This window comes from Rutilus rutilus (assembly GCF_951802725.1).
Source record: "Rutilus rutilus genome assembly, chromosome: 14".
NCBI lineage: Eukaryota > Metazoa > Chordata > Actinopteri > Cypriniformes > Leuciscidae > Rutilus > Rutilus rutilus.
In genome coordinates, this window is record NC_140219.1 from 37,019,388 (window position 1) to 37,040,216 (window position 20,829).

Genomic DNA, 20,829 nt, shown 5'->3' on the forward strand with positions numbered 1-20,829 from the left:
CGATGACCAACGAGTCAGGTCCATCTCTAAACGATTATATATACCCTGGAAAATTTTTTGCGCTATTGTGTGCAGAGATGGATATATGTCCACGCCCAAATATCTAAAGCTGGTTACTATTGGTATAAAAGATGGTAAAACAGAATTAGAGGATGAATTATTTAAATGCATCAATGAAGATTTGTTCCAATTAATCTTTGTAACCGCACTGGGTATATCATTAACATTAGCTCAAATGATCTATAGGGAATTTTAATAATTAATCATGAGTATGATTAATATGTTGCATATTACGGTTACATTACATTATCGAAGCTGAAAATAGATCGATCGTATATGAATGATCACCACAACGGGTTATGGTTCATCATTAATATATCAATAGTCCTATTTCAGATCGAGTTTATTAGATAACTTTAATGGAATTAATTTAGTTATCCAACAATCGGTTTGTCCAGCAAACAGCGTAAGATTAACTTATCAACTCTCAAGAAAAATTATCCTTCTTCTAAACGCAAGAAAGAGTATTTTTTTTCTGGCCTTGAAAAAACCCAACTCTCTGTGTTTATAAAATTAGGTTACTTAAATCGTAACAAGATAAAGCATGTAGCTAGATCGACACTTCATTGACTTTTAGACAGAAACAATCAAGCATATAATTGTTTTAATAATTGAATAATACATCGAACTAAAGTTTACACAGAATATAGGTATGTATATACAGAACACGTAAACAAATACAAGACTAAACGAATCACAAAAATGAGAGAGAGAGAGAGATCGGAAAATGAGAAATGGAGAAAGGGTGAGCGAGTGAAAGTGAAAGCAAAAATCTGCGATCAGAGAGAGATCACAGCAATGGCAAAAATCACAGACCAGATAACCTTTGAGAGAGACAACAAGGAATCAGATTACATTAAAAGTTCAATAAACTTATCTTGCAAAATGGTTCTCTTTGTTGCTGAAGAACGCAGAGTCGTGCGTGTGTCGTTAAGAGCAGCGTGCGTGTGTTTCTTTAAAAAAGCAGGGCTTGCGCTCTCGTCTCTTCCGGTGAGCGCGGTCGCGGGGATTTCAAAAGAGTCTTTTTCTTTGAATTGAAGTTGCTTCACTGAACGTAGGGAGAGTCCGAAGATGAAAATAAAGAAAAGACTTAGATAAAAAGAAAAGAGAAACGGAGAAAAGCTCCCGTAGGAGCCATGGATCTTGAAAACCTCTCACAGAAAAAAGTGCTCACTGAAGATTTCCTGAGTCGGTCTTTTATGGAAAAGATGGGTCGACGACTCTGTTCGCGCGAACAACCAATGAACGTCCAAAGATCTGAAGCGGAAAGCTTCCTTTGTCTCTGGGGAAACACCCACTCGAGTGAGTTGTGGTGTTGTCAGAATTCAGCAATTATATTCCAACAAGATGGTAATTACAGAAGAATACATTTTACTGTAATTTCCTACATATGAGTGGTTTCGTCAAAGCAAGACGGTTAAAGAGACTTAAACTTTATGACCTAGCAGAGGTAATATTACAGGAATGTGATCCTGTTAGGGATTCATTCTTTAGAAATACACTTAAGATTCGAAGTTACACATTAGAAAACTACACCTCTATTATAAAGCAAAAACTAATCACACATGCATAATGGAATTGTACATATATTAAAAGGATAATTCTATTTCCTAATACAAAGGTGTGTGTGTGTGTGTGGTGTCACATAGAAAGTTTCGTTATCTCTTTGGTGCAGAAAGGAAGGGGGTTTGGAATGCAGAACTTTGCAAAGCTAAGGGAATGTGTTGACTAGTTATCTTCCAGGGTGCCATAAAGTGTCGGGGGAGCCGTAAAAGTTGCCACAAGGCAGACCTAGCGACTCCAAGGCTATGAGTTACATTTACAGGTTAAATGTTAAAAGTTTTCCCAAAATGTATAATGACAAGGCTTCTGGAGTTTTGTGTGCAGGGAAAACAGAATCATGATTCTTGCACATTCGTTACATCTTATACCCAGAAAATTGGCTAAAACTGTTAAATACTGACAAAATAGGGTGAACAGACTCAGCTGTATCACTAACATATAAAAGAATGTCATCTACATATAACGAAATTCTATGAGAAGTGTTACTAAAAATTATAGGGCTAACCAAGGAATGCTGACGAATTTTCTGTGCAAGAGGCTCAAGAGAGAGCGCAAACAAGAGTGGTGAGAGAGGGCATCCCTGACGAGTCCCACATGATATATAAAACTTTGGAGAGGTGATGCCCCCTGTCATAACCACAGCAGAAGGGTTGGCATATAGTACTTTAATCATATTAATATAATTTCTGCCTAAACCAAGGCGCTCCAAAACTGGCCAAAGGTAACGCCATTCAAGCCGGTCAAAGGCTTTCTCAGCATCCAAAGACAAAGTTGCGCACGGTACAGGCGCACTGTATGTCCATACCACTGGTTACATGTATAATATGCAATAACCGGTGAACATTATCGGCCGCAATGCGAGATTTAATGAAACCAGTCTGATCGTTATGCACCAATTTAGTCATGAGCAAATCTAAACGAGAGGACAAAACTTTAGCAAACAGTTTCACATCACAATTTAAAAGAGACAAAGGTCTATAATTCCCGCACTGAGTCAAATCTTTATTAGGCTTTGGTAAAAGAGTAATAATGGCATGTGCAGCCAATACTAACTCTGATAGAAAATCAGCAAATTCTTTGATAAAATCTTTATGGTGCCCTGGTGGCCTGTATACAGTAGCCAGCACAAATGTTAAACGTGATTTATCATTTACACTAGATAGTGTTACATTTAGCAACAACACTTCAAAAGAATTATATTTAAAACAAGACTTCTCAGTAATTCTGAAGATATTACTATAAATTACAGCAACACCTCCCCCTTTGCCTTTCAGACGAGGTTCATGTTTATAACAGTAATCTTGCGGGGTGGACTCATTTAAAGTAATATAATTGTCTGGTTTTAGCCAGGTTTCTGTCAAACACAGCACATCTAGATTATAGTCTGTAATCATATCATTAATAATGAGTGCTTTTGAAGTAAGGGATCGAATATTCAGCAACCCGAGCTTTATCATTTGTTCATCCGTATTATATCTGTTTTTTATTTGTTGAACATCAATAACATTTTTACCCTTGAATGGGTTTTGGAGTTTTTTGTATGTCCTAATTCGGGGAACAGACACAGTCTCTATATGATGATATCTAGGTGAAAGAGGCTCTATGTGATGGGATTTATGTGACCTTGGTGACGTGAGGCCGCTAGCAGACGGTCGGTTTAGCCAGTCTGTCTGCTTCCTGACCTGAGCCCCAGATTGTCATGTTTGAGCTCTAAGACTATGTGCCATATTACTAGAGAGAAGAGCAGCACCATCCCAGGAGGGATGAATACCATCTCTTTTCAACAGGTCAGGTCTGCCCCAAAAACTTTTCCAATTGTCTATGAATTCTATATTATTTTGGGGACAAAAACGCGACAGCCAGCGATTCAGTGAACACAATCTACTGACTATCTCATCACTCCGCCGAACAGGAAGGGGGCCAGAGCAAATTACAGTGCCTGACATCGTACTTGCGAGTTCACACACCTCTTTAACGTTAATTTGTGTGATCTCCGACTGGCGGAGTCTAACATCATTAGTGCCGACGTGAATAATGATCTTAGAGAATTTACGATTAGCATTAGCCAGCACTTTTAAATTTGCTTTGATGTCAGGCGCTCTGGCTCCCGGCAAACATGTGACTATGGTGGCTGGTGTCTCTATTTTCACGTTCAGTGTAATAGAATCGCCAATAACTAGAGCACATTCAACAGGATTCTCAGTGGGTGTTTCACTGAGTGGGGAGAACCTGTTTGATGTTGTAATCGGAACGGAAGAGCGGTGTTTTGTTCCACGACTAGAGCGTCTCACCGTCACCCAATCGCCCTGCTGCACGGGCTCTACTTCAGCTGGAACCGAACCATGTACAGAGTTCACTAAGCTAGTCGCATCCAAAACAGTATCTAAAGTCCTAGCACTCTTACAATTAACCTCGATTAAAGTTTGGATGCGTGTCTCTAATTCTGAAATCTTCTCCGCCAGCTTAACTATCTCCCTGCATTTATCACATGTAAAACCTGTGCTGGCAGAGAAGGTTATGCTAAACATGTTGCATGAGGTGCAGGTGACAATAACAGGAGATGACATGACTTACCGTGTTTGTTGACTGATACTCACCACAGTTTTTGATGCACTAGTAAAGGGCGCGAGAGAAAAAATAAATGAATATATAAAGAGCGCACGGAAGGCGCGAGCGCGCTAGAGAATAAAAATAAATAAATAAAGAGCGCACGGATGGCACGCTAACAGCCTAGCGAATTACTAGTGTGTTGACCTAGCAATAACGATTTAGATTGAAGCTAGAGATGTCCGGTTAATGTGTGATGTTGATTAAGTTATATTTAGCAGTATAAATAACAAGGAATGATAGTAAATAATGATTAATACGAAGCTTACAGACGCAAACCAATGCAACGCAGCAGCAGCAGCAGAGCAGACAGAGCCTGCTCAGCCTGACAGAGCAGTTACAGTGAGATTAAAGTGTACTGTTTAGATTATTTTAAGGCAACTGGACTCAAGTCTCCTCATTTATAGCACTGCACTTTCTGGTGTTCCTCTATCTGAAGAAAGATTCAGAAACACTATTAGTTAACGGCTTGTTATGTGTATCAGTAGAAAGAGCATTAAACTGTGAAGCATTTGAAACTTTGTGGCTATAAAATTGTTTTATATGCTGAAATCTGACAAATCTTTGCTGTGAAACAATACAGAAGTGAGAACAGACTAAAAACAGCATAACAAATGACAGTAGATTATTCTGACAGAGTTACAGTTATACTGGACTAATGGTGCTTTACACTAAATCTTAATTTATTAAGCAAAATGTGTATTCAGAGGTTGTAAACTACAAAACTGACTTTGAATTAATTGTGAGTCATGTACAAGATTTTCTGATGTTTAAAATATGAAATCAGTCTATTTAAATGTTAACTTTTCTATTGTTTCTATATTGATCCTATATATTAATCTACAGTGATAAATTCACTTATTTGTGGAGTGAGGACGGATCCAGACTTGGATTGTAACTAGTTTCCTCAAATGCTCCTGTCTTGGTTTGTTCATATCATTAAGTTTCCATGATGTTGCTGGTGTATTAGTGACTGTATGGCATTTATTAATGATGCTTTTAACTCACACATGAACTGAACATGGATCTGAGTAATTTTCTCTTTCTGTCTTCAGTCTGAGTGGATGCAGTATTACAGCGAAACAGAGTCTCATCCTGACTTCAGCTCTGAAATCAAACCCATCACACCTGAGAGAGCTGAACCTCAGCGGGAATAAACTAGGAGACTCTGGAGTGAAAAACCTCAGTGATCTACTGATGAACCCACAATTCAAGCTGGAGAAACTACAGTTAGTATCATTATACTGTACAACATTTACAGTGTGATGGTTTGAACAGAAACAGAAAGTTTGCTGTTTGGTTTATTTTAAAGGTACACTGTGTAGTTTTTAGAGTATTTTATTAGCTAAAATCATTGTCTTTATTCATAAATATGTCCTCATTGTTGTAAAATTTCCTCTGCCAATGATCTGACTTATCCTTGTAAGCGAAGAATTTCTTATCTTTATTTACATTAGACGGGTAAGTCCAAGGAGGCTTCCATGGCGTTCCGACATTTTGAAAAACTATAATAGCAGAGAGGGACAAAAAGCACTAGCCTTCCTCAACGCCTTTCCACAACTCATTTTCGTTCAGAGCCAGCGTCACGTGACTGAAACCAGCTGAAACAGACAAGGAGATCAGTGAGAGGCGCTTGTCACTGCCCCGGTAAATCTGAAAGGCTGCACTGCACGGTACTTCATAATGCAGGATCTTACTTATGCCAAGCCACAGGAGATGCTTTTTACAGTCTGTGATTCATACTGTAACATTCGTTTGTTCGTTGTGTGTCAAGTTGCAGTTTGGAATAACGAACCTCATCACCAAGAAAAACTCGATGAAGTGCTATTGGAAGACATGTTGTCAGCTTCTTGGTACATAACGGCTACCGTAGTTGCAACACGCATTTGAAAAGGCGAGGCGCTAGAGAGCACTATTCGTTTGAATGCAAAATAAAATTACACCACTAAATGGGAGAAATTCCTACACAGTGTACCTTTAAGGCAGTGTTTCCCAACCCTGCTCCAGAAGGACCCCCAACACCGCACATCTCCCTAATCAAACACCTGATTCAACCCATCAGCTCATTAGAAGAAACTCTCGGACCTGAAATGGGTGTGTCAGAAAGAGGAGTCTCATCTTTCTGACTCCTTCAGGAGCAGGGTTGGGAAACACTGCTTTAAGGCAACTGGAGCATCATCATTTATAGCACTGAACTTTCTCAAGCATTGGGTGATTGTCTATTTTCTTTTGTTGTTTGATTAACATTAATCACACAGAATATTAGGCTGCTGGTCCAGCCCTTTAAGACCTGCAAGAACACATAAGATTTATTTTTATAAATGGTGTTTACGTTCACTAAAGACATACCCGACTGTGTTTATGTGAATACTTACCAGGATGTGCATTTTTACATATAATTTTGACTATTCAAACCTAATAATCCATGAAAGAGAACTGAAATCTCGATCGCATGCTGTGTGAAAGGTGTGTGTGCGCTTCAGGGGCCTCATTTATAACCGCTGCACAAAACAGGCCCTGAAAGAGGCGTACGCCACTTCCGACGCATAAGTTGTAATTTATAAAAACAAACTTGACGGGAAAATTTGCCCACCTGCACGCAAACCCAGACCCATGCGTACAAACGTTTTGGAGACGGAGCAGTTTGGCGACACCGATGGTGAGCTGGAGTTAAATGTCTTTTTGGTCACTTTTAGACAGGAAAATCTAAAGAAAATTATACATATAGGCTTACAGAAAGATAATACAAATATAATTTCACTCACCAAGCCTATCACTTGAAGCAAACATCCATCCATTCTTAAATGTCCGCGCCAGCGAGTGCGTGGGGCCGTTAGTGAAACTGACGCATATATCCTATCTAACGGCAGATGAAGGAAAACCGTCTTCATCATGAATCCTAATCATAAATACAGTGTTTATTTATTTATTTATATTTTTAAACAGGAAAAGATTAAAGACAATCGGGTCTGACTCAGAAATCAGATAAAACTGATTTTCAGCAGGTTCCTGCTCTGCAGAACATAAATACCACATACAAAACAAAACTCCTAGACAAGACAGCAACAAACACACAAACCAAGAGAATGAGCATCAGGGGGAGGCCATGAAGCCATCTCAGTGGTCACAGATATACCTTTCCATTAGATGGCGAGCAAATGTTATTTTAAATAGTCTTATTGATGTTATAGTTCTGATGTGCTGTGGAATCTCATTCCAGGCTTTAGTGAGCACATGAAAAAAACATCTCTGTCCATAGCAGTTCCTAAAAGCCGGTAAAGGCAGAAGTCTGTTTGTAACAGATCTCGTAGTGCGCTCGAACCTTGAGCTGAGTTTTGGAACCAACCAAAACTGGTGCTGCTGAAGTGTGTCCATTTAAGATTTGATAATACAAGTTTATCCCATGGCTTATTTTATAGTTCTGAAATGTCAAGGCATTACACAAAGATAGTGCAATACAGTGGTGAGTCCAGCCTTGAAGCCTGTTGTGGATCGTATAGGCTCTATTATAGAGTCTTGTTACTGGTTCAAGGATCTCATTTGTTGTGAGTGACCAAACAGGTAAACAATACGACAGAGTGGACATAATGATGGCATGAAGATATGTTTTAGAGACAGAAAGCAACAAATATGGTCTAATTTTACTATAAACAAATAACTTTTGGTTTAACTTTCTGTTTAGGGTTTGGACATGCTCACGACATGCTCGTGAGTCAAGAGAGACTCCCATATACTTATACGTGGATGCAATTGAGAGCTTTTGATTAGAGAAGGTGATGGGATTGGATATGTGTAGCCCTATGGGAATTTTGGGTATCTCCTCAATCCACTATTTTAATTTTAAAATGTACATTTCATGTTGTTAAAAATGTTTAAATAATGTTTATGTGTGTTAAAAAATAAGGGTCAGGGTGATAGTGCAGCAGATTAATGGCATATTTCAAGAGAATCGTTCAAATTGGTATAAAAGCATGAAATTTGGCACAGATACTCTCTAAGGGTCACTTTTTGGGAAAAAGGCGTTGGCCACCCAAAAATTCAAAATGGCGGCCATTTTTTCAAGATGGCCGCTATTTCTGTCAAATTCTCATTATGTCAATTGTTCAAACAGTGATGTAGGCATAACATTTTGTGAAAATACTCTCTTCAGAATGTTTTTTTGGAAAACGGTGCTTGTCCCTCAAAAATTCAAGATGGCTACCATTTTTCAAGATGGCCGCCATTTCTCTTGAATCCTTACATCTTTTTTTTCAAATGGTGATGCTATCATGAAATTTGGTACAAATATTCTTCAAGGAACATTATCATGGAAAAAGGTGTGTGCCGCTCAAATTCAAGATGGCGACCATTTTCCAGATGGCCACCATTTCTGTCAGAGCTCAATTTAATGTGTTAAGGAAGATTTTGTTTAATAGAGTGAATGTCATTACACAACCAGGGAAACACTGGTGACTTCACTGCTATGGAACTCAACATGGGGTTCAGTGTCAGCTGATCTAGTTTTACTTACACTGTAGTTCTTGACTAGTAGTAATAGTATAGCTAAGTTTGGTGTCCCAAATGCTGCCTAACAGCCCCTCATCAATTAGCTAGTAATAGACGTAGTTAGATAGCTGCATTTGAATTGACAAGTTGTGCCAGCGCGGGAGAGCCGAGCCAAGGGTAAGCGGGGCAATATATGACTTGTTCATGTATGCTTACCTGGAAGGTGTACAGATCACACAGGACTTAAATGGCACTGGATGAATGATCGGGCTAGGTGTAGGTGACCCGTACCTAGTTGTATCCCACATAGATATCCATATAAAGGCTAGATGTCTTAAGGCGGAGTCACTTCCGGCATCACCGGTGGCCATCTTACCACAGGGAAGCTGTGCATTAAGGTGAGTGATCAGCACACACACAAATCCTCTTATCTCACTGAAATCTTGACGGATTTACAAACGGTTTGGTTTCTTACAAACGTTATTAAAGTGGCTATAATTCTTTCATATGGAAGTCCATTGTTATAATTATTCATATGTATGCAGTATCATAACTACATCTCTGACGTTTATAACAAACCAAACCGTTTGAAAATCGGTAGAAAATTGAGCAAGTTATGGTTATTTAAAAGTACATGCACCATGTTACGAGTGAGTGAGCACCCTGTGGTAAGATGGCCGCCACGTGCGGACGGCGACCTCCATTGGCCAGCAGCGCGCACGAGACATCTAGCCTTTATTATATGATATCTATTAGGGGTGTAACCATTCGTTTTAACAACAATTCGATTCGTATCGCGATTCGTGGTTGTCGATACGATTCAAGGACGATATTGGTTCATTTAGAACGATACGATCCGAAACGATTCAGTGACTTGAAATCGATTCAGTGACTTTTTAGCCAAAAATTCTTGAAAGGGAATCAGGTATCAATTAATTAAAGAGTGCACGCTACGAGCACAGTATAACGATGACAGGACATGAGATTTCGTTTTTCTGAGGTGAGAGACTTTATTTCGTTACAAGTTATGAAAATAATGATAGAATAATGACACGGACATATAGCATGACAACATCATCTGACCGCAGATACTGAATCTGGACAACACGTTTTTTTTCTAATTTAAAACGTAACGACGTTGCATGCTTGTAGTTTATTTTGTGCTTTATATATAGTGAAACGATATAAGCCTGCAGCGCACGACGCCGCATTTGCGCGTGCAATTGAAGAGTGCGCGCTACTGCAGTATAGCGGCTGAGAGGACAGGACAGTTTTTCTGAGGTGAGAGACTTTGCGCTGCTGCTGGCGCGTCACGCATGGCGATCATGTCACAGACAGGCAAACTGAATCGAGTAACGTTTAATGCCTTTATCATTAAAAGTGCTAAGAAAAAAAAAAACATCCTTATAAAGTCTGACGTGCTTAAATCTAATGCGTTATTTCATAGTATCGATACAATCGATTCATTACCTTTTAAAAGATGTTAGATCGATATATGTCTAGATCGATATAACTTGCCGAGCACAGATCGATGTAGTTGGATCATTAAGAATATAAATCGATACATCGATGTAGTTGATGAATCGTTACACCCCTAATATCTATGGTATCCCATACCTGAATGTGTACTATGTCTATGATTAAGGTGGTAAAAGGATAACCCCTCGGCCTTAATCAGACAACAAACCCCCAAAATGGCAAATGAAAATCCCATGTCAGCCAAGAGTCCAACTGATTGGATGAAATGTTGTCTTTGTCAGACAGACACAAAGGAACCCCTCCAATCACCACCTACCCATCATGTTTCTCAACATGATGGCTATAAAATGATTGCCACCAACATTCCACTCTTTCACAAGATGAACAAAATGCCAATGACCCTGGACCTGGAACGATTGGATGAAGGTGGGGGTATAGAAGCTACTTTGAGAAGGAACCAAGCGAAGTATCACCACAATTGTTGACTTCGGTTCAACAACACAAAGTTACTTCGTGCCCAGAAGCAACAATCCGATGCTCAATGTAGTGAGACAGATGAAGGCCAAACAAAGCATCGCAGAACCATGATGCAGAAAAGTCTAGATGATCAGGTTTGCTTTCTTTGTGATAACATATCTCCTGAATCTGACCTACATCAGGTAATCACACTGCAACTGAATGACAGACTACATGAATGTGCACAAACACGGAATGATGCTAAATTGTTTCAACTAAGTGGTGCTGATGCCATTGCACAGGAGCTGAAATACCATAATTTGTGTCTCATTCATCTTTACAACAGATAGAAACTCCACCTCAGAAGGCTTGAGAAAGAGTCACAGAGTGAAACGATTTAACCAGCCATATTTCCTATGGCTCTTTCTGAACTGGTCGCCTATATTGTTGAAACCAGTCTCAATTCTGATGGTCCTTCCGCCTTCCATCTCGCAGATACAGTGGGGAGAACAAGTATTTGATACACTGCTGATTTTGCAGGTTTTCCCACTTACAAAGCATGTAAAAGTCTGTAATTTTTTATCATAGGTACTCTTCAACTGTGAGTGACGGAATCTAAAACAAAAATCCAGAAAATCACATTGTATGATTTTTAAGTAATTAATTTACTTCCTAAAGCCTTCCTGTAGCTCAAACAGTAGAGCATTGGTGCTTGCAACGCCAAAGTCATGGGTTCGATTCCCAGGGAAAGCAAGAACTGATAAGAATGTAAATGTGTACCTTGAAATGTAATGTAAGTCGCTTTGGATAAAAGCGTCTGCCAAATGCATAAATGTAAATGTAATTTGCATTTTATTGCAAGACATAAGTATTTGATACATCAGAAAAGCAGAACTTAATATTTGGTACAGAAACCTTTGTTTGCAATTATAGAGAACCTACGTTTCCTGTAATTCTTGACCAGGTTTGCACACACTGCAGCAGGGATTTTGGCACACTCCTCCATACAGACTTTCTCCAGATCTTTCAGGTTTCGGGGCTGTCGCTGGGCAATACGGACTTTCAGCTCCCTCCAAAGATTTTCTATTGGGTTCAGGTCTGGAGACTGGCTAGGCCACTCCAAGACCTTGAGATGCTTCTTAGGAAGCCACTCCTTAGTTGCCCTGGCTGTGTGTTTCGGGTCGTTGTCATGCTGGAAGACCCAGCCACGACCCATCTTCAATGCTCTTACTGAGGGAAGGAGGTTGTTGGCCAAGATCTCGCGATACATGGCCCCATCCATCCTCCCCTCAATGCGGTGCAGTCGTCCTGTACCCTTTGCAGAAAAGCAAGCCCAAAGAATGATGTTTCCACCTCCATGCTTCACGGTTGGGATGGTGTTCTTGAGGTTGTACCATAGACTGTAAAAAATATGGACAAAGCGTCTGTGACGTCACCCATAGACTTTCTCAAGAACGGTTTTGAAGCCGTTTATGGGGGGTATGGGCGGCGCCATCTTGGAAAATCTTGGGAAATCCTAACCCCGCCCACCTTCTGGCCAATCCATATAATCCCGTTTTCATTTAAAGAAATCTTAAACATTATAGCCACACAAATGTGGTTCAGGCAACGCGTATTGATTATATTCACTGCATATAACGTTTGCCTATTTATAACAAAACGAAATATAAAACACAAACCTGCCTCTTTTCGTTTTAAATATAATATAAAAACATTAAACATTTTAATATGGTCCAGGCAATATGTGCATTTGTACTAAACAACAGATTTTGCAGTAAACAACATTACAGATCATCTTCATTGTATTAAAATTTAAAATGACAAAACTCAACCCAGTCTCTTTTTGTTAAATTTCAGTTTTATCAATATTAGCCATTATAAAAGTATAAGTAAAAGGTACAAGAAGCTATACAAATAAAGCAAACAATTCAGTCAAACATCAGCGCTCTAGTCTAACCATACAACGGTAAAGTTAAATACTTATAAAGTTATGAAACTTCCCCTCAGCCAAAACAATTGGCCAGGGAACAAATTATAGATTCACGAGACCAAAAATCGCCCGTTAGATACACACAAGACGAATTATATCTCATATTTAACCACTACAGAGACACCAGAGTCAGCGACAAACGTCAGAACGACTAGCCGAGGAAAGGAAGTTTCAGGCGGGGTACATGAACGCCGAGCGCCCGGTCATCGCTGGATCTCACAACTGGATACAATTTTCATAAATCTTTCAATAAACCACAGATTTGAGCTTTAAACAACTACATTCTCGCCTGAAAAACTCTTAAAACTACATTTCATGATACAGAAACAGTAGTATTATATTTCAACTGTGTAAAAAAATTACGCTTCTTATGTTGTCATTCTCCTTGGCGCAGCCTATGCTCGTTATCAGCTGTCAATCAAGCTGTCAATCAAAGTTAACCACGCCCTTATTTGTCATACATTTTATATCTAAATACGATCTAAACTAACGAGTTAGAAAAAAATTCACAGCCCTCATGGTTGTCAGGCACTCGGAACCTATCGAAAAATACAATAAAAGTCCATGGGACCAACCTGTAAAAACATGAATTTATGCTGTGAAAACGGACATTTTAACATGGGGGTTATGGACATTTGCTCCCTTTTGGGACCTCGCCCTAGCGGATTTTCGATATATTGCAGTTTTTCGCGCTTCCGGGTAGGCTTCATTTTTCAGATTAGAATGTTGCCGCTTGGGTTGTACTCATCGGTAACCCTTTCTTTTACAGTCCCCTAATTACTAGGTATTTACCTGGTAAATATATGGTAAGTTTTAGTTGGTTATTGGTAATTACCACAGGTAACAAGTATGTAAATGCAGAGAAACTACTAAGTATTTACCTGGTAAGCATATGGTAAATTATAGTATTTTAGTGTGTAATTACTTAAGGTGATTAGTATGCAATTACAGAGAAACTACCAGGGAAAAAAACACCACTGTTAAATATCAACTCAACAAAGTACTGTGTACTTGTTACCTGTTTAGGTTGGTAATAACTCCGATTTAATTGTGTACTTCCTCAGAATGTAGGCAGACTATTTTTAGAAACACCTCCAGTATTAGGCTACCCATCAATTCAAGTTAGGTTTGTAGTTATCCTAGGGTTATGTTGGTAACAGTCCATGTTTATTTATTACTATCTTGAAATTAAGACGGTAGTTTACAATAAATTACCTTGTCTTACATAGTTGTTGTTCATTGCTACACCCATTTATAGAGGGTTTATCAAATAATTTACCTTACACTTACCTGGTAACTACCCCGCAGGAACAGTTTTCCCTAATGTCATGGCACATCTTAAATACTGGGTATGTTCTTGCAAATGTTTTTACAATTTACTCAGTAAGTAAAGTGCAACTGTACTGTAAAATGAAGCCTTGTTTATTTCCATGGTATTACCGGAATTGTACCATATCATTCCCTTTTCCATAGTCACATTTTTATTTATTTGTTTTCCTAGTATGTCCTGCAACGTTACCAAGGAAAACATGACAATTTACTTGGTAAGTAAAGTGTAACTGTACTGTAAAACGAAGCCTTGTTTATTTCCATGGTATTACCGGAATTGTACCATATCATTCCCTTTTCCATAGTCACATTTTTTTTCTTTTTTTTTTCTAGTATGTCCTGCAACGTTACCAAGGGAAACATGACAATTTACTCAGTAAGTAAAGTGCAACTGTACTGTAAAATGAAGCCTTGTTTATTTCCATGGTATTACCGGAATTGTACCATATCATTCCCTTTTCCATAGTCACATTTTTATTTATTTGTTTTCCTAGTATGTCCTGCAACGTTACCAAGGAAAACATGACAATTTACTTGGTAAGTAAAGTGTAACTGTACTGTAAAATGAAGCCTTGTTTATTTCCATGGTATTACCAGAATTGTACCATATAACCTGATCATTCCCCTTTTCCATATAGTCACAATTTTTTACCTCGTATGTCCTGCAACGTTACCAAGGAAAACATGACAATTTACTCAGTAAGTAAAGTGAAACTGTACTGTAAAAGGAAGCCTTTTTATTTCCATGGAATTACTGGGATCTTACCCTATAATCTGTTATAGCTAGGTAACTGTAGCTATTACAGATTATAGGGTAAGATCCCAGTAATTCCATGGAAAAAAAAAAGGTTTCCTTTTACAGTAACGTTCCAGTTTCACTTTACTTACTGAGAATGTTCAACGTGATCTCATGAGAATACGTGTGTATTTTTACGTAAAGTGTAATTCTACCATACGTACATTTACTTACGTTTTATACACACAGAAACGTATAGTATTTACAGCACTAAAACGTAAAATGTTTGCATAACAGCACAAAAACATAAATTATTTACGTATGAACAACTCTATACCGACGTACATATTTGTACGCATTCTTATTTATGCATATTAAAATCGTGGCATTAATGTTTTGTCTCTATTGCATTCAAATGTCTTATCAATTACGTTTTCAGTCGCATTTATGCAGTTTACTCAAGAAATAGACTAATAACATTTCGCTCTGTTCGTGCCTTCTGCTGCAAACTCGTTTCGGAGGATTAGCATGCAGTTGAACAAGAATACACTTTAAAACCTTAAAAGTACCTTATTTAATCGTTTAACCATTTTAATATTTAGTTTATTTACAGTGAGACACAAAATGCGTTTTCTCCAATAGAACAATAATACACCAAAACCCAAAATAAATTCACAAAAGACATCAATTTTATTATAGCCTACTTGATATAATCCAAATCTTTAGAATCCATACGTTTGCAAGAGATCCAAATTCAGCCCTTTATCCAGTGAGTGATGTTCATCTCCATTCCACAGGCTTTAACAACAGCGCAGTCTGTAACTGTCAAATCCCGCCGCGGACCCGCGCTCGTGATGATGAATTCAAATTCAAAAATTGCGCCCTCAAGAAGCGTTACTACATGTTTTACGGCAGTGATATCAAACGCTCATTGGCTCTCGCCTGTTGGTCTATGTTCGTCACAGATTGCGACATGCCGTATTTCAGTCGGTAAACTATATTTGAAATGGAGAAGCGCGCGCGCCTTCACACAGAGCGAAGCCGGATGAACATTTTCATGGATTAATAACTTCAATTCTGCTCTGTACCTCATTCAAAACTATTATATACTGAAAGAGAGGACTGTGACTGCAACACATCGTCATGTGAACGACTTTTGGTACCGGTTTTGACATTTTCACAATAAATAAATTATTGTGATTACACATATGGGGCCCTATTTTAACGATCTGAAACGCAAGTGTCAAAGCGCAAAGCGCAAGTAACTTTGTGGGCGGGTCTCGGCGGTGTTGCTATTTTCCCGGCGGGATAAATGACTCTTGCGCCGGGTGCAAATCTAAAAGGGGTTGGTCTGAAGTAGCTTCATTATTCATAGGTGTGGTTTGGGCGTAACGTGAAATAAACCAATCAGAGCATCATCTCACATTCCCTTTAAGAGCAGACGCACTTTTTCCTTGGCGTATTGCTATTATAACGGCGGATTTGCCAGGCGCGCGTCAAGAGCGGTTCACAGCCGAGGAGACCAACGCTCTCGTCACGGCCGTAAAAGAGAGAGAAGTGACATTGGGGATGGGAGAAACACACCCAAATTAGCTTCGGTTAAACAGGCATATAATAATGTGGGTAAATGTGTAAGCTAGATGTATGCTTTTATAATAAATTATTATATTTATAATAAATTATCTATCTATCTATCTATCTATCTATCTATCTATCTATCTATCGTTTGTAATAATATGATTTGCAAAAATGAAAACTGCTGCTTCTGTGTAGATTAGAGAATCACAGTGTATGAGCGTTGTGCACTCTATACATTATGGTCAAGCATGCGCCCTTAAAATAGCATAATGAACAACGCGCAACGCGCCACTGACTTTAGACTAGGTTTTTTCTGGCCAGTGGCGCAATTGTTTTATGGAACAGTAAAATAGCACCAGGGAACGTTTGCGCCGGAACACGCCTCCTTTTTTGCGCTGAACCGCCCAGGGAGCGCAAGTTCATTCCCTAGTTTAGCGACGTGCTTCTGTGGAGGGAAAAGCGCGCTTTGCGCGGGTGCAAAATAGGAATGAAACATGCGTCGGTGTACAAAGTCAATTGCGCTGGGTGCAAGATAGGGCCCATGTTGTTTTTCTTCATAACTGTAGCCTATGTAGTTTTCTCTCTTTGAAAATTACGTGTTAATACTACGTATTAACAATGAGACCAGGCTGGAATGTTTTAGTTAAGTTGCAGAACACACGGTAAAAGTTTGTGATTTCAAAAATGTTTAAGCAGTAGCAAAGGATGTGGTAAGAGTCTGGTAATACCAGGGAAATAAACAAGGCTTCCTTTTACAGTACAGTTGCACTTTACTTAGAGTAAATTGTCATGTTTTCCTTGGTAACGTTGCAGGACATATGAGGTAAAAAATTGTGACTATATGGAAAAGGGAATGATCAAGTTATATGGTACAATTCCGGTAATACCATGGAAATAAACAAGGCTTCCTTTTACAGAACAGTTTCACTTTACTTACTGAGTAAATTGTCATGTTTTCCTTGGTAACGTTGCAGGACATATGAGGTAAAAAATTGTGACTATATGGAAAAGGGAATGATCAAGTTATATGGTACAATTCCGGTAATACCATGGAAATAAACAAGGCTTCATTTTACAGTACAGTTGCACTTTACTTACTGAGTAAATTGTAAAAACATCTGCAAGAACATACCCAGTATTTCAGATGTGCCATGACATTAGGGAAAACTGTTCCTGCGGGGTAGTTACCAGGTAAGTGTAAGGTAAATTATTTGATAAACCCTCTATAAATGGGTGTAGCAATGAACAACAACTATGTAAGACAAGGTAATTTATTGTAAACTACCGTCTTAATTTCAAGATAGTAATAAATAAACATGGACTGTTACCAACATAACCCTAGGATAACTACAAACCTAACTTGAATTGATGGGTAATACTGCAGGTGTTTCTAAAAATAGTCTGCCTACATTCTGAGGAAGTACACAATTAAATCTGAGTTATTACCAACCTAAACAGGTAACAAGTACACAGTACTTTGTTGAGTTGATATTTAACAGTGGTGTTTTTTTCCCTGGTAGTTTCTCTGTAATTGCATACTAATCACCTTAAGTAATTACACACTAAAATACTATAATTTACCATATGCTTACCAGGTAAATACTTAGTAGTTTCTCTGCATTTACATACTTGTTACCTGTGGTAATTACCAATAACCAACTAAAACTTACCATATATTTACCAGGTAAATACCTAGTAATTAGTTTGTAGTTTCTCTGCATTTACATACTTGTTACCTGTGGTAATTACCAATAACCAACTATAACTTACCATATATTTACCAGGTAAATACCTAGTAATTAGGGGACTGTAAAAGAAAGGGTTACCTACTCATCTCCTCCTTCTTCCTCCAAACACGGCGAGTGGAGTTAAGGCCAAAAAGCTATATTTTTGTCTCATCAGACCACATGACCTTCTCCCATTCCTCCTCTGGGTCATCCAGATGGTCATTGGCAAACTTCAGACGGGCCTGAACATGCGCTGGCTTGAGCAGAGGGACATTGCATACGCTGCAGGATTTTAATCCATGACAGCGTAGTGTGTTACTAATGGTTTTCTTTGAGACTGTGGTCCCAGCTCTCTTCAGGTCATTGACCAGGTCCTGCCGTGTAGTTCTGGGTTGATCCCTCACCTTCCTCATGATCATTGATGCCCCACGAGGTGAGATCTTGCATGGTGCCCCAGACCGAGGGAGATTGACCGTCATCTTGAACTTCTTCCATTTTTTAATAATTGCGCCAACAGTTGTTGCCTTCTCACCAAGCTGCTTGCCTATTGTCCTGTAGCCCATCCCAGCCTTGTGCAGGTCTACAATTTTATCCCTGATGTCCTTAGCTCTCTGGTCTTGGCCATTGTGGAGAGGTTGGAGTCTGTTTGATTGAGTGTGTGGACAGGTCTTTTATACAGGTAACGAGTTCAAACAGATGCAGTTAATACAGGTAATGAGTGGAGAACAGGATGGCTTCTTAAAGAAAAACTAACAGGTCTGTGAGAGCCGAAATTCTTACTGGTTGGTAGGTGATCAAATACTTATGTCATGCAATAAAATTCAAATTAATTATTTAAAAATCATACAATGTGATTTTCTGGATTTTTGTTTTAGATTCCGTCTCTCACAGTTGAAATGTACCTATGATAAAAATTACAGACCTCTACATTCTACCTTTGTAAGTAGGAAAACCTTCAAAATCAGCAGTGTATCAAATACTTGTTCTCCCCACTGTATGTGCAACCTGTACACATGGGTTAATGAGCTGATGAGTTGAATCAGGTGTGTTTGATTAGGGAGACAAAGAAAACATGCAGTGTTGGGGGTCCTTCAGGACAGGTTTGGGAACCACTGCAATAGCAGACAAATCCAAAAAACAGCAATCCAAAAGCATGAGTCAAAAGGCAAAACAATGGTCATAACTGTAGTCAACAAAAAGAGAATGGTAGAACGCTTAGTAAGGCAGAGAACTGGCAATACTTCGCAATAAGGCAGTGATAGCACATGGCTTAAATACAGGGTGACAGGAAATGACAAGACAGGAAATGATGTGGCAGGAACAGGAAGTAACAGAGTTCAATATTCAGGTGATGGCTCCCTCTGATGGACTGGTGCCTGATCAAACGTTACAGATTCCCCTCCCCTAGGAACACCTCCAGGTGTTCTTCTCCTAGGACGACCCCTTGGTCTGGGAGCCGGATGATTCTGGTGAGCTTGGTGAAAGTCTCTGATGAGTGATGAATCCAAGATGTCCTTAGTTGCTACCCACGATCTCTCCTCCGTGCCGTATCCCTCCCAATCTACAAGGTATTGCAACTGACCCCTTCTCCTGCGAGAATCTAGGATCTCCCGAACTAGGTAGGCAGGAGCTCCATCGATCTCGAGCGGTGGAGGACGTTCTTCGTCAGTGGTCTCGGGGCTCGATGAGTCGTGGGCAGGTTTCAGGAGGGACACATGAAAGGAAGGAGAGATGCGGTAGTTATTGGGCAGCTGTAAACGGTATGTGACAGGATTAACTTGATGTATAATCTTAAAAGGGCCAACATACCTTGGACTTAATTTCTTGCAAGGAACTTTCAGGCGTCGATTGCGAGTTGAAAGCCACACCATTTGACCTGGCTGATACTCAGGATGAGGACGTCGGTGTCGATCAGATTGGATCTTTTGAGATCGAACAGCTCGCTGGAGACGGACATGAGCACTGTCCCAGACCTGTTCACTTCTCCTAATCCAATCATCAACAGCAGGCACTTCAGATGGTTCCCCAGACCAGGGGAATAGGGGGGGCTGATATCCTAGGACACATTGGAAGGGGGTCAAACCAGTCGATGAGTGCTTGAGGTAATTTTGGGCATACTCTGCCCATGGGAGGAATATGCTCCATTTTTCCTGTTCCTGGCTACAGTATGATCTCAAGAATCTACCAATTTCCTGATTAAGACGTTCCACTTGTCCATTAGCTTGAGGATGATAGCCCGATGTGAGACTGACATTGATGTTTAAATGTTTGCAAAAGGCTCCCCAAACCCGTGATGTAAACTGTGGCCCTCGATCTGTTACGATATCATCAGGTAGTCCATAAATTCAAAAAACTTGATTGAACAGAACTTGGGCAGTTTCCATGGCAGTGGGCAAACCTTTCAATGGAATGAGACGACAAGACTTAGAGAAGCAGTCAATGGAGACCATGATGGTGGTGAATCCTTGAGAGTTAGGAAGATCAGTGACGAAGTCAATGGATAGGTGTGACCAGGGTCGTTGAGGAATGGGTAGTGGTTCTAGTAGTCCTGCCGGCAGTTGTCGAGGTGTACGTGACTGAGCGCAGATCTGACAAGCAGTTACATAGCTCTTAACATCTGCAGATAATGTGGACCACCAAAATGAATTTCTGACCAATGCGGTGGTGCGATTAATTCCAGGATGTCCAGAAGCAAGGGATGTGTGGACCCATTGAATGATTCTGTTGCGAAGACTGGATGGAGCATAGAGTTTCCCAGCTGGACACTCTGGAGGGGATGGCTCTTCATGTAGGACCTGCTGAATCTCCTCCATAATATC

At 39.6% G+C, this 20,829-nt stretch overlaps 1 protein-coding gene across 4 annotated transcripts in view; it reads left to right on the forward strand.

The window, feature by feature from the left end:
* LOC311304235 (uncharacterized protein) overlaps window positions 1-20,829 on the forward strand; it is an 807,935-nt gene that overhangs the window by 418,044 nt on the left and 369,062 nt on the right. For all 4 annotated transcript variants that reach the window (XM_084431142.1, XM_084431143.1, XM_084431145.1 and 1 more), the window contains one exon: window positions 5,286-5,459. In XM_084431142.1, the coding sequence (XP_084287268.1) occupies window positions 5,286-5,459 (174 nt within the window). The remainder of the gene's footprint in view (window positions 1-5,285; window positions 5,460-20,829) is intronic.